At 36.2% G+C, this 13,929-nt stretch overlaps 1 protein-coding gene across 1 annotated transcript in view; it reads left to right on the top strand.

Annotated features, from left to right (window-relative positions):
- Positions 1–13,929, top strand: part of LOC108727942 (uncharacterized) — a 34,969-nt gene that overhangs the window by 2,931 nt on the left and 18,109 nt on the right. Inside the window, 7 exon segments of the mRNA XM_018456259.1 lie at positions 2,373–2,533; positions 5,277–5,434; positions 11,556–11,712; positions 11,791–12,087; positions 12,528–12,841; positions 12,950–13,266; positions 13,338–13,918. Coding sequence (XP_018311761.1) covers positions 2,380–2,533; positions 5,277–5,434; positions 11,556–11,712; positions 11,791–12,087; positions 12,528–12,841; positions 12,950–13,266; positions 13,338–13,918 — 1,978 coding nt within the window. The 5' untranslated portion in view covers positions 2,373–2,379.

Genomic DNA, 13,929 nt, shown 5'->3' on the forward strand with positions numbered 1-13,929 from the left:
CTCGCCATTCTCTCTCCCGGAAGTCGATGGAATCCATCGATATAGTTCAAGATATGTGTGTGCAGCTGCTGTAAAATCCTTACCAGTGATCGCGTGTTTCGCGTATACATTCCATATCCAAGATCTCGACGGGAAACTACAGAAAAGAAATGGCACAACTCACCGATTTGTTGAGAAATAATAAATTCGAGATAAAAATAAATTCGTACGTATCAATAAAAATTGAAATAATCCGAGTCACTTCTTATCTTCGTTTATTACGCTTCGATGAAAGAAGCATTTTTGATAATAAGAGCTAGTCCAGAATCTTGTTTTAAGAGATAAGCTGTAAAATCACAAGAAATTGACCAATCATAGTCGATTATTTTTCTCACATTCGACTGTGATTAGTCAATTTTTTAGGACTAGATCTAACAGTTGTAATGATATCAATTAAATTATTTAATATTTGTAGGAATTTACGTAAATTTGTTTTTCTTTATATAAGCAAGTAAGCTTTGATTATTCATAAAAAAAAGAGAAGATTCGCTTTTTTAAAGTAAACCAAGAGTAAGATAATGTTAACGACAACATGGTCAATTGAAAAACTCGTTGTAATGTATGTATATTTCAAATTTATTCTTTCTCTGTGCATTTTTTTCCGAATCTGTAGAATCTTAAATTTTATAGAAAATGATGAATGTTTTCTCATTTTTCTGTAGAATCGAAGAAGAGTGCATAAAGAAAGGATAAATACTAAATTCCATTTGACAAGATTTTTTAATTGACCATACTGTTCTCATTAATATTATCTTACACTTGATAAAGTATATTAACTCTTAATCCTTTCGCTGGTAAATGGATTCGTTTGAATGATACAATTAAATGCAGAAAGATCGACAATTGTATTGTGGTGTCTATACCTCACACACAAAACGTACTACCTCGTAAGAGATGTGTATTTGCGTATGCGTGTTCAGGACGCGTGAGGGTGCATTCGTTTACCCGAAACTCGATTTCACAGCTGCCTCGTAATTGAATTTCGAGTACCGGCGCCGGATATGGGCGTGGATGAAAACTCATAAGGCCAATGTCGAAGGCCGAGCTCGGCTTCTTCGAGTAATTGGATTTTATAGGTTGACGCGCGATGGACCGATCGTTAGATATCGAGACACATGTACTTGGGAAAAAGCACATGCACTTTTATTTAATTGATTATTCATTGGGAAATATAAAGTATGTACATATAATATTATGTACATAAAGAGTAGCATTTTTTTTTATGTATGAATGTGCTAAAAATCCCATCGAGATTTCCTTGAAGCTTTCGAGGAGGTTGTTGATAAATCGGGTGAAGAAACTAGGGATGCGAAAATAGATTATCTTGGAACAGATGTGCGAGATGTGTTACTAATGCAACAGCGCGCGCTAAGGGAATACGAGCTAGCCAATGATGGTCAGTAGCAGCCCCTCGCTTTTAGGGGACTACCTAAAAATCGCTGCACCTGATGCTAGTTCTTCTCGGAATCCAATCAATATTTTATTTCCTGAAAATTTTGCTGAAAATTGCCACTTATCGCTCCATAAAATCGACGTATTATTGTATAATGTTTATCAATGGACTTTCCCTAGACAGCTTCGATTAATCATCCGTCTCAATCGGTAAATATTTAAATTCGCATTATGCATTCTCTGCGAGAACTCACATCTCTTAGATTATTAAAAATTGTATGCGTATTTAGACAATAAAATTTCATATCGGAAAGTCATATAGGTCAATTTTTACAATTAATTAAATTATTATTGAAGTAATAAAAGGTGCGATTCACTTATTATTATATAAATGCTTTGAGGCATTTAATTGATCAATCAGAAGAAAGAATTATACTAATTAATAGACCAAAGAATATTTCAAAATATTAATTAGCATTAAGTAGATCATAGTCAAAAAGTAGCTAGAAAAAATATACTCATCACGAAGATAAAAACAAATAGCAATTAATTTATTTGTTCTCTAAATTCGTTAATGTCTAAAAAAATATCATATATACGAGAAGATACAAGACAAATAAGAAGCAGTAGCCGAGCGAATGTATCTTATCTCCAGCTTCTGAGAGAGCGACTTCCTTCTCTCGGCAGTACTGAGGACGAAGGAAACATTCAGAAAGCGGAAAAATAAGATATCACGAAAGATCAAGGGGAAACCAATGCTATTACAAGACTGTCTATATTTATCAGGATGCTGTTTAATCTTTTGAGCGCCTGGCTTGAGATAAGGCTACCGTGTTACCAATGTTTTAATAAAGCTAGCTACTGTAATAAACCTTTCTCTGACAATGATCTTCCGTTGACAGTGGATGCGATAAAATGATTTCTGCTGTATTTTGTTTCAGGAAGAAAATGTGGAGCTCGGTTACCGCAGCTGGCACTGAAAATGGACCAGCACCACCTTCGAGGAGCAAGCATAGTGCCACCTTACTTGCCGGTCACGTATATCTTCTCGGGGGTCGAAATGGAAACCTACCTCTTAAAGACCTCTGGCGATACAGCCTTGGTGAGTCTTTAAATTTTTGCGCTTGTATGGCAGCTCGTACACCATCGTGCGTACTACATTAATCACTGCAGCTTTAAATATTAGAATATGATTATGCGTTGCTTCGAGAACATAGAAAATCCCAATAATTTTCGAGAAAGTGATACTGTAGTATTTCGAGTGGCTCCAAGTACACGATATAATATCAACGTCGTTTCTGACCAGCGCACCCCATCGCATCTCCTGGCGCACCCCATAGGACGAGGGTGCGCGACGGAATTTGAACGGGGTTCAGTCTGATCAATAATGCACCATTATTAAAGCCTACGTACATCAGTTAAATCCGCGGATGCTACTCCACAATTACGTGGTGTTTCCACGGAGATCAGACATACGTAAATTAATTGCGTCCACCGACCGTAATCGGTAGCTTATGTACATGACAGGGAGAGATTTTCCTCCGCCTGAAATGTTCCATCTGCTTTTATCCGCATTCATTCCTAACACAGGGGGGAGTTAACGTCTTATCTCGCTTCTAAACAATTAAAATCCCATATCATAACTCTTTTTGCCATGTTCTATATATTTTGATTAACGAAACCAAGGATTGGCTTGTTCTTATGATGCTATGTAAGATCATTTAAAAGAATAAACGTTGACGTTTTGAAGCAATCGCGAGAAGAAGCAATCGAGAGATGATTTATGAAGTCAAGTATAGTCGATGTAGTGCGAATTCGCTTCGCTCGTGCTTGCACGACCGGGTCTCTTAATCAGAGGGTATTGTTCGGTCGTGTGCTTGTCGGGTGAATATTGAAGCGGCAGCGAAAGGGTTGGCGGGTAGCGCTTCGTTTCCTGGGGCAAACAATGTTCCCGGCTGTCTCTACCCCCCTGTTTTAAAAGCCCAGCTTTGTCGCTCTACTTGATCCCGCAAAAATATTGTGATAACTCAAAGAATAGGTACAAGAGTAGGTACTTCAGCTGGAAAAACGGTTTTTATTGCATCTTCTATTTTCGGATTATTAAAGAAGTAATTATTCTTGGAGAGAGACAAAAATTATAAAGAAATTTAATTGATAGAAAAAAAAATTATAGAGAAGAAAGAGAAACATCAAAATTAATTTTAAAATTATATTCTTGTTGACACTGCATTCAGCAGAAAAAGCAGCTTTGCAACTGTTGTACGAATCTTTAATATGATTTGTTTTTGTTCTTAGTTCTTCACTAGATCTAAGGTATATAATCTAATCACATTAATGAATCTTACAATCATTGAAAAGCTGTTTTTCTACTGAACGTAGCCATTTTCTTAAAGAATGTAAATCTTTCTTTATATAAAGTTCTGCGCAAAAACCTTCAATATTCCCGCTTATATTGTAGATATTTAAAGAGAGGCAAAAGTGGCTCTAATGGCTAAATTGTTATACAAAGCATATATCCACTATATCCACCGTTCGAATTTCTTGTGTGCTTGAACACGTTGCTATTTCGCAATACATGCTTTTAGACAAAGAGAAATATTGTTCGTTTCACTACCAAAAAGAGATACGACACATGTAGTACTACGTAATCAATGTCGGGCATCTAGTATCATTCTAGCAGTACCGAAGATGCTTCAGTCGGCACGTTACGGTCCTTACCTGAATTCTTTGTTCTCGAGCACGTTCTGAGGAAAAGCTGAAACTTTCGAAGATATTGCGAAATTAGATGATGTCGGCACAAATGTCATTCACGAATCACACATATTTTGTCCTCTCATTTATTTATAGATATTACCATTCCCCTCAAAGCGATTCCGGATGAATACAGAGCATGCGAAATGGAAGGGACAGAATGAGGGTCGTGAGATGAAAGAAGGCACAATATGAAAGATGTGAAATGATAGAGAAGGACGTGCTTATGAAAGAATAGAATATAAAACTCTTTTCAAAAATAATTTAATATAGTAAAATAAAGAAGTAGAAAGATTTAATTTTAAATCCGAATTTAATAGGTTAAAATCTAATAGAAAGCTTCTTGTGTCGACGATAGCTATCGTCTGAAACACAAGAATAAGATTATGTCAAATAGAAGCACAAAATCAATTCGATACGCGAATAGAGAAAGAAATAATAATTGGCGCGTGCAGCAATATCTCTCTCTGAATATTTCCGATACCTACCAGAATAATATCTCGATAAAAAACGTAAATTTATGCACTACTCGAGCGAGCTTTTCTCGCTTTTATATCTTTTATACTTTCGCCAGGGGAGCTCTGGCTTCCTCTTCACAATAGTTTTGAAGGCCGCTCAAACGTCTGTTTTATTAAAAAGCTATAGATATACAAAAGATTTTTAATATTCTCTTCATAAACTGTTACTATTACGATCGAAGTCTCAGATTTTCTCTCCATTTCCGTCTTATCATATATAAAAAATATATTTAGCTATATTATTAATTGTGAAAAGTTACAAAATATAAAATGCCTGCAATATCAATTATTAAAATAAGCATATACAAAATTTAATTATCCTGTCACGTTGAAAAACGATTGTATTTTTTAAATAAACTCTATATAGGGATATGAATTCTGCTGGATACAATACATTCTGCTGGGATAAAAGTCGATTACGAAAATGCAACGAGTGCATTAGAAAAGCTCGATGTCTTACGTTCTTGTGCATTTGTAACACGTGCACTTTCCATAATACTGGAATGCACTGCATACATAACCTAAAGGATAAGAATGTCGGATTATGTGACAAGCTTTTCTTTGTTTCTTTTTCAGCGGAAAGCAAGTGGGAGGAATTGCATCCGGGCGGCGAAAGACCGCCGGCTCTTCAGGAACATAGCGCGGTGGCGTATAAGGATTGCCTCTACGTTTTCGGCGGCGAATTGGGTTTCTCTGCGGGAACGGAGACACCACTCTGGGTTTATAACGTCAAGGTGATACTTTGCAAAATATAATTGTAGAATGCAATTGCTTTTATAAAAATAGGAATTAAGTCGCGCGAATAATATCGCCTAGAACGCTAAGCTTTTATGGAGATAAATATCAGTGTTTTCCCACTTCTGATAACGATCTCAACAGCCAGCGTCGTACTACATTGAGAAAACTCTTAATGATCTTCCCTACGATGAGGGGAGTTTCGTCGAGAAAGCAGCGAGAGCGAGAGACGAAAGAATCGCACCCTCGAGAAACGTCGCTTAATCGATAGCAACGTCATCGGTTACGAGTTTTACGCGGTAACGTGTCACTTTCCCTTGCCTCTGCGGTGACACAGAGGGATGATTTTAGCAGCGGGTGACAATACAAGCTGCCAAGGGCAACCGAGGCTTATCCTGCCAATAGTGACTCGCGAATCGAGCATGTGTAGAAATTCACCGAGCTACCGTTGTTATCCTGTTGTACTCCACGCATTGTCCAAGCACTCCTTGGGGAGAATAATAACGCGCGACACGAACCGAGCAAGACGGGGTGGTTGGCCTCTTCCGTTTACGAGGGAAACGTCTCGCTTGCGGAAAATCAATTTTGTGAAATGAGCGAAGCTTGGAATTGATGTTGCTTCTTGTAAATTCTTGTAAACGGGACTGATCTATTACGGACTTCGATCAATTTCAGCTTACGAAAATAACATTTCCTAATAATTTACCTTTTCCATATAAGAAGTCTTACTACTATGATGTTATAGTAACTTTAATTCGCGATTTAACAAAGAATTTTATTTTTAGCAAAAGATGTACAATATTTTAATAATATTTTGTAATATGCAACTCATACGCTTATTACGTGCGTCATTTATATAGTTAAATGGTTATCTACATTATTTTAATATAATCAGATAATAGAAGAATTATATATTTTAGTATTAAATTTTTTATTTATTTACATTGTTTAATTGATACGAGATTATAATCTGAATCTATATCGGGTACACCTCAAATTTAAGGGAAAGGGAAAGGTATCCATGCGCGATATTGTCAATCAACTTTGACGTAGTGGTCCAATATTGCCCTCCGTCTCGTTTACTAAATCGAAGGGTGCAAACCTTCCTTCTGATCACCGGAACAGCCATGGCGATTGCCCAAAGGCTATTCGAAGACTGCCCGTCGTCTCATTTAATCAGACCGCATGGGTCGTTCTTAACTAAATCTTGATAACGAATTCAATTGAAATCTTGATATATAATTTTAAATAAAGCATAATATTCTTGCGGAAATATCTCGGAAACATGTTACAAATATCCGAAATTAAATAAATAAATTTAACTAGTGCACTAATTATCATCTTATTTTTTTTTTATCAAATCTACAAGTCATCAGAAGTCTATTTCATAAATTTACTATAGTACGTCGAATATTGTCTGTTTGGAAATTAATTTTTCGATTTTGATATAATGTATTGTGTTCTCAATTGTTAAAAGAATATCTATACAGGGTGTTTCCAAATTAAATCGCAAAACTTCGGGAGCGTGTAGAGGAGTAAAAAACTAAGAAAAAAAGTCCTATAGACATATGCTCGTTTTTGCTCCGTTTCAGAGAAATCGAAAAAAAATGTTTTTTTTACCTGCAAGATTAAATGGGGACCGTTTTCTAAATTTCTTGGAGAATGAATTTTCTGACTATTTAGAAAACATCCCATTACAACAACGTACTGAAATGTGGTTTCAATTAGATGGATGCCCTGCTCATTACAGCAGAGTCGCTAGAACCTGGTTAGATAGAAAATTCCCACAACGATGGATTGGACGTGGAGGAGCAGTACATTGGGCAACTCGTTCGCCCGACTTAACGCCATTAGATTTCTATGCATGGGGTACTCTGAAGCAAGAAGTTTATTCTTCGCCTATTCAATCAGAGCAACATTTGAGAAATCGTATCGTAGCTGCAGCGAACAGAATATCGCAAGAACAGTGCCTGGCTGCTACAAGAGCCGTGTTTGACAGATGCAATGCTTGTATTGCTGCAAGAGGTGCACATTTCGAACAAAATCTTCATTAAAAAGTTTATAAATAAAATAATTAAAATAATAAATTAAATATATTTTTTTCTTTTTTCGTGATTTCCTGCGAAACAAAGCAAAAAGGAGCATATGTCTATAGGACTTTTTTTCTTAGTTTTTTACTCCTCTACACGCTCCCGAAGTTTTGCCATTTAATTTGGAAACACCCTGTATAATGCTTCATTCGTATTAAGAGAACGACAAAAATGTATCAACATGCTTTAATGCATAATCTTTCTACGATTGAATAGTATGTTCAAGTAGCTGGCATTACACACATACACATACACACACACACACACACACACACTTACATTTTCGAAGATACTACTAGATTGCAATCGATCTCCAGGATATATATGTAGTTACAGTATTGGATCTCAGTAACTTCAAGATATCAACTTGATAATATCCTAAGCAATTACCAGCTAATAAATGATTATGGGCTATGTAATAAACTTATGTGATTTCTCCAGCGCTATCTCCAATATATCAATTAAATTTTATATAACTTCCATTTATGATAGATCTCGTGATAAAGGAATATCGAGCGAAAGAGGGCTTAAAATTTAAAAAAAAAAAATCTAATGAAAATATATATATTTTTTAAGTAAACAAAAGATACTTAAGAAGTTAAAAATTTAAAAATTATTAAAAATTAGTAATTTTAATAAGCTAATTACACATAACAAAATTAATTTTAAGGAAAAACGTGAGCACATTATTAATTTTATTGATATATTATAAATGTTTGTGTGTGTGTGTATGCGTGCGTGCGTGCGTACGTATTGTGTAATCAATTCTCTCTTTCTCTCTCTGCTTTTTAAAGATATAGATATATATTTACGATATTATAAAATTTTATGTCTTACTCTTATTCACTTGTCTTGTGCGACAGTGTTAATATTTGCTGACGTGCCCTCTAATTTCATACAATATTCAGAGATACATCTTTCGTGGGGCCTTCAAGAGCAATTTAAGTCGAAGGTGGTTTTTGGCAGCAGCTGGTGTTAACAGGCTTTCTCTCCGATTCGTACCCTTGAAACCAGGCAGGGCTTCATTCTCCCAAGGGTAGTCGCCACTCACGTGCGAGGCATTAAAAATTAATAAGCCCGCATCAAACGTGGAATGCGAGACATCACGCGTCATCAATTCGTTCTAAAGATTATTTTCTTTTATTAAGAATGGAAAAATTGAAAAGTTAAAATGTTGATTTTTTTTTATTTAAGAAACCGTACATCTATAAATTTATATTCTAATTCTATCAATATAATTAAATAAAATTGTCTAATTTTATCCCTGTACATTCTTTTACTACAAATCTACAAATTTGCACTGAATTGCGTTGTATGACTTGATATGCGCTTTAGTACGAGGCGGATAAATGTTCAGTCACACTAATTTTCCTTCGTTAGCAATGATTGGTTATCTCTTTCACTCGGTAGGTTATATCTACCGCATTATTCTGACGATTTCTTTTACGTAGTTTTCATTGTTTGCAAGAATATGCCTTATGCTTTCGCTGCCTCATTCCTCTTTAAATAAATAACATTATTGGATTCACACAATAAAATATTTTGTTATTTTAAAATATAACCTTTTCTTGATGCTAATAATACAAGCTTCAAATTTTACAAATTGTAAATGGAGAAGAATATTTTGTTATATTCTATTAGATAAAACAAAATTGTATTGGATGGAAGAACATCAATTCTTTTTTTATCGTATTTTATCCCGAGATTTTTTGGGTTGAGTTACCATGGTTACTCTTGGTCCATTTGTTTTTAATCATTGGACCGTGGAGGAAATACGAATGTAGCCCTTTCTGTCTGTTTCTGTCTGTTCGCTGTGTATTATTGAAATCTGCGTTACGAATGCGTCAGACAAACCTGATTGGCTAAGCCAGAGGGGTTGCTCGGCGCGTTTGTTCTCTCCCTACTTTCTTTACCTCCCTGTCTCTTTCACTTTCCCTTTGTGTACTTAAAACTCTACCTTGTTTTCAGAATAGAAAGTGAAAGAAGGCGCGTATGGTGTAGCATTCCATTTCCTTTACAATTGTAATTTACGAAAAAATTCTTTAGAATTCAAGAGTAACGAAGGCTATTTTACGCTACGATAATTCGTAATAAAATTGATATTTACTTGAATCTTTTTTACGGTTCATAAATTTTCTTCAAAAATTCATATAATAAAGCGTCAGATATTTTAATATGTGACAAGATATGTATTCATAAACGTGGCTAAATATCTCGAGAGTAGTAGATATATTCATAACTCTCTTGAAGAGCGGAACGGACACCGGTAGTACTTTTGATGTGTAATGATAATCACAAGGTCTTTTACCTTGCTAATGTCTGTCCCGAAGTACGTTGATTTCTGTATCCCTATGATACGAGTATATGTGAAAGAACAGCTACAGAGGTAGCCGTTGCTAGCTAAGAGTGTCGAAAGTAATTACATAAAGCGCGCGTCTAAAGATGGGTTAAAGCTACTTAATCATCTCTTGGGTAAATCTGAAGTTGATACTGGAAACTTATATATTGTCCTCATCTCGGTTATAATTCTCATTACGAGGAAGGGAATGATCCTCTTGAGTGTATTCACCGGACAGTTATACAGTCCACTTGTTCATGTTGCAATTCCATGAACCATGGTATTTCGAAAGAAGAAGGCTAATGCGATTTTAAAACGCCAGTTGATACGCACGCTCAAATTTTCTGCTAGACTAAGCGATAAATCTCTTCGAGGAGGGGAGGCAACGTATTGATTTCATCGATATGTGTAAATATAATGGACACGCGAAGAATGCTTTTTTCCGCGGCACACTTTTCATGGAAATTGTTCCAAGGTAACGGCATGATAAAAATAAATCTACTATCCACCTATATAACGATATTTGAATATTCTTACATGAATACTAAGAATTTTAAGTCTTTTTATAGTATCGCATAAATAATGCAGAACTGTTTAAATGAAATATCTCTATCGTACAACATTACAGACTTGACAGAATACTAAAGATATTACCAATTTTACATATGCATAATCTTATACAATTAAATATCATATACAATTAAATATAATAATCCCATATGTACAACACATACAAATAAGCGAAGAAGATCATAATCAGAGAAGGTTTTACCATCTAATAACATTTTTATGTGAATTCCATATGTATTTTTCGAATTATTTATCCTATTTCAAACGCACATATTCTCTGATATATCCACGTTACAGTTAGGAAGATTTTATAATACGAAGATTTTATAATACTTTGCCTATGGCTTTGCATATCATATTGCGTACATTCTTTCAACCAGCCGCCATGCTTTTCGTGACTGGATGAAAGCTCGAGTTACGAATGCGCGTTACCAAGCTCAAATATTCACCAATGAATACCGACTATGCCTCTCATCTATAATAATTTTACGTATGTTGCTACACTACACCTGCAATATCAGTTTAAAACGAATAAATAAACATTTTTCGCATAAGATAAAATATTGCAAAACAATTTAATATTTTATACATATTTTTAAATTTTATATAGTTAAACGATAAAATACCGTTTCTATTTTATTTTTATTAACATATAAATTATAAAAAAAGTTTTAAAAATATCGTTATGTAGTAATGACAGAGGGAAAAGAAAAGAGACAGAGATATTTCTTTAATGAATATTTAAGCAGTCAAAGTTTTACTATAGTATATACTTTGTAAGCATACGTTTAGACGAATGAAATATTTACCAGAAGTCGCATTGTAACTAGTGAGAGAATAATTTTCGCATCTCTATTCAGTGACGGTGATTATCGCAGCCCCAAGAGTTAAAGCCGAGACTATTCAAATGGCAGAATTGGAGGGCTGCAAATTAGAGATCTTTATCCCTTTTGTTGCAGATTGGTCTTATATATCATCTTTACGAGTATTCGTAAAAATAGAGATGTGGAATCAAGTTCGTTTGTAATTGGAAAAACAATTCCTTGAGAGGAATAATTCAAACATTAAAATACTAACATTAAAATACTAACTAATCTGATTACGAATGATTATAATTTTCAGACAAATATATGGAGAAAGGTGAGAGCTCAACGGGGTTGCGTGATTCCTAGAGGTCGAAGAGGCCACACCGCTTTGGTACATCGCGGACAAATGCTCATATACGGCGGTTATCAAGACTTACGTGGAAGCTCCTCAGAACTCTGGTCTTTCCATTTCGGTATAACATCGCTTTGTACCTCGTATATAACTCGATCAATAATATGCATAGCGACTTCGAACTTGTTTAACATTACAGAAACTGAATCTTGGCATCTACTTTCGTCGAGCGAAAGCGGGCCAGCTGCAAGACATAAGCATTCAGCGGTTTTGCACGGTGATGCGATGTACATTTATGGTGGAATGACGGATCTTCAAGAAAGGAACGATTGCTGGCGGTGGGACGTCAACAGCGCTTCGTGGTCCATGCTGAAGAACAAACCAGGTCCCGGACCTCTTCATGGCCACGCAGCGTGTAGATTGCCAAGTTGCATGTTGATCTTTGGCGGTGAGAGCAGTGGTTTGGCGACAAACGAGCTATGGAGATTTCATTTCGGTATGCAGTGCCACATCATCATAGTATAAACGTTTTAAATATATAATATTATATAATTTCCATAAATCATTTTATTGTTTTTAAAACATGTAGAAGTTTTACCTCGTTATGTATATGTATAAAGCATCAACCTTCAGACTCTGTGTACATTATAATGTACACCAAATTTGAAGATATCCGTTGAAATTATTTAATTCTATTGATATCATTTAAAATGTACATAATGGATGTACATAATGGAAAAATAGAATTTCGAAAAAATTGTTTAGTATGAATTACTTATTAAAATGCCCTTGAATTAATAAACTGGCCAGGGAAGTAGATATAAAAAATACTTTATTCATGCAATATAAATAAGTATATATATATATATTAAAAATAATTGTTTTTAATTATTATTTAAATATTTCATGATGTAAAATATTTAAATATTTTGACAGGTACAGAAACCTGGGAGAAGCTGTCAGTACCAGGACCGAAACCGCAGCCAAGAGCTGAAAGCGTTGCTCTCGCAGTATCCGAATTGCTGATTCGCGGAACAGGTATAGACAATTCAAAACCGAGGCTAAGAAACCAAAGGCCTAGGCTATCGAGCAATAGAATATCACCAAACGAGGCACCCTCTGCCAGACCCAGCTTTCTCAGGGAAATTTCAAAATTATCGCAAATAAATCTGTCGAGGCTCAGTCATCCGACGAAGTGCAGTTATTCAGTTCTCAGTGGACATGACGATAATGAAGAAAGCCCTCAAGAGGTATGTGTGTCCACGTAAAATCCCCGAAATACGTTCTCATTGTTAGTAGATGCGCATTTATCTTCCAATTAGGCCTGTATGCAGGCAAACACGTATTATCCTTTTCAGCAAGTGGATATCGAAGTGGTCGAGCCCTCCACGGGAATGGTTAAATCTCGTAGCGCCAACACGCTGGCCCGCCGAAGACAAAAAGCGTCGGAAGGAACGGCGAGGACGGTTGATGTTAACAATATTAACAATACTTCTGGTATGACCAGAGATCCTATTTCGGTGCCAAACTTTCGTGCTTTGACGTTACCAACTCCTGTTCTCACGCCTGTAGAGGCTGCTAGATTGGTTTTTGTTGATCCAGATGAAAATAGTGACAATGATGAGCGCAAGGAACCGCCCACGTCGAGACTGATTGAAGTTCAAGAAGAAAGACGGTAATTGCCTTTATAAAATAATTACATGCATTTTTATTAAACATTAAGATTCTTACATCCGTTCGTTACAGAGATTTCGCAGCGATTCATCAAGCTTATCAGCCCACTCGCGGTGAAAGTTACAGCTCACATCTTTACGAAGCCGCTCTGCAAACGCCAAAAACTCCGACGACGACGAAAATTCCTACGTCCGCCTCCGTTCGATTCGCCGATCTTGAAGAAGGCGAAGAATCGACATCAGATTACGCGAGTATCGAGGCAAGAAGTCCGGGTGATCCGCTCGCGGAAGATGACTGGGTGTCTGGAAGGAGATCAAAGCCACACAGGCCGATTGTCACTTCGTCGACGATACGAGAGGGCCAATTCGGTTTCTGTAATCCGAACTACCTTGGTCTGGACGAAACAAAATCTGGCCATCACCATCACCACCACCATCATCATCATCATCAATATCATCAACAGCAGCAGCAACAACAACAACAACAGCAACAACAACAACAGGACGGAAAGTATGCCAAGTTGCTCAACAGTCCTCCCGATAGTGTATTAGAGGATGAACCTGGAAGATCAGCTTCGCAGACATTTGCGGAGCTCTTCGAGCTTCAAGAGATTAGGAGGGTGCCCCGAGCGCCACCGAAGAGCCTGCCATTGGGTTCGCCATCG

Source organism: Mycetomoellerius zeteki, unplaced genomic scaffold (genome assembly GCF_001594055.1).
Source record: "Mycetomoellerius zeteki isolate Tzet28-1 unplaced genomic scaffold, Tzet1.0 scaffold565, whole genome shotgun sequence".
Taxonomy (NCBI): domain Eukaryota; kingdom Metazoa; phylum Arthropoda; class Insecta; order Hymenoptera; family Formicidae; genus Mycetomoellerius; species Mycetomoellerius zeteki.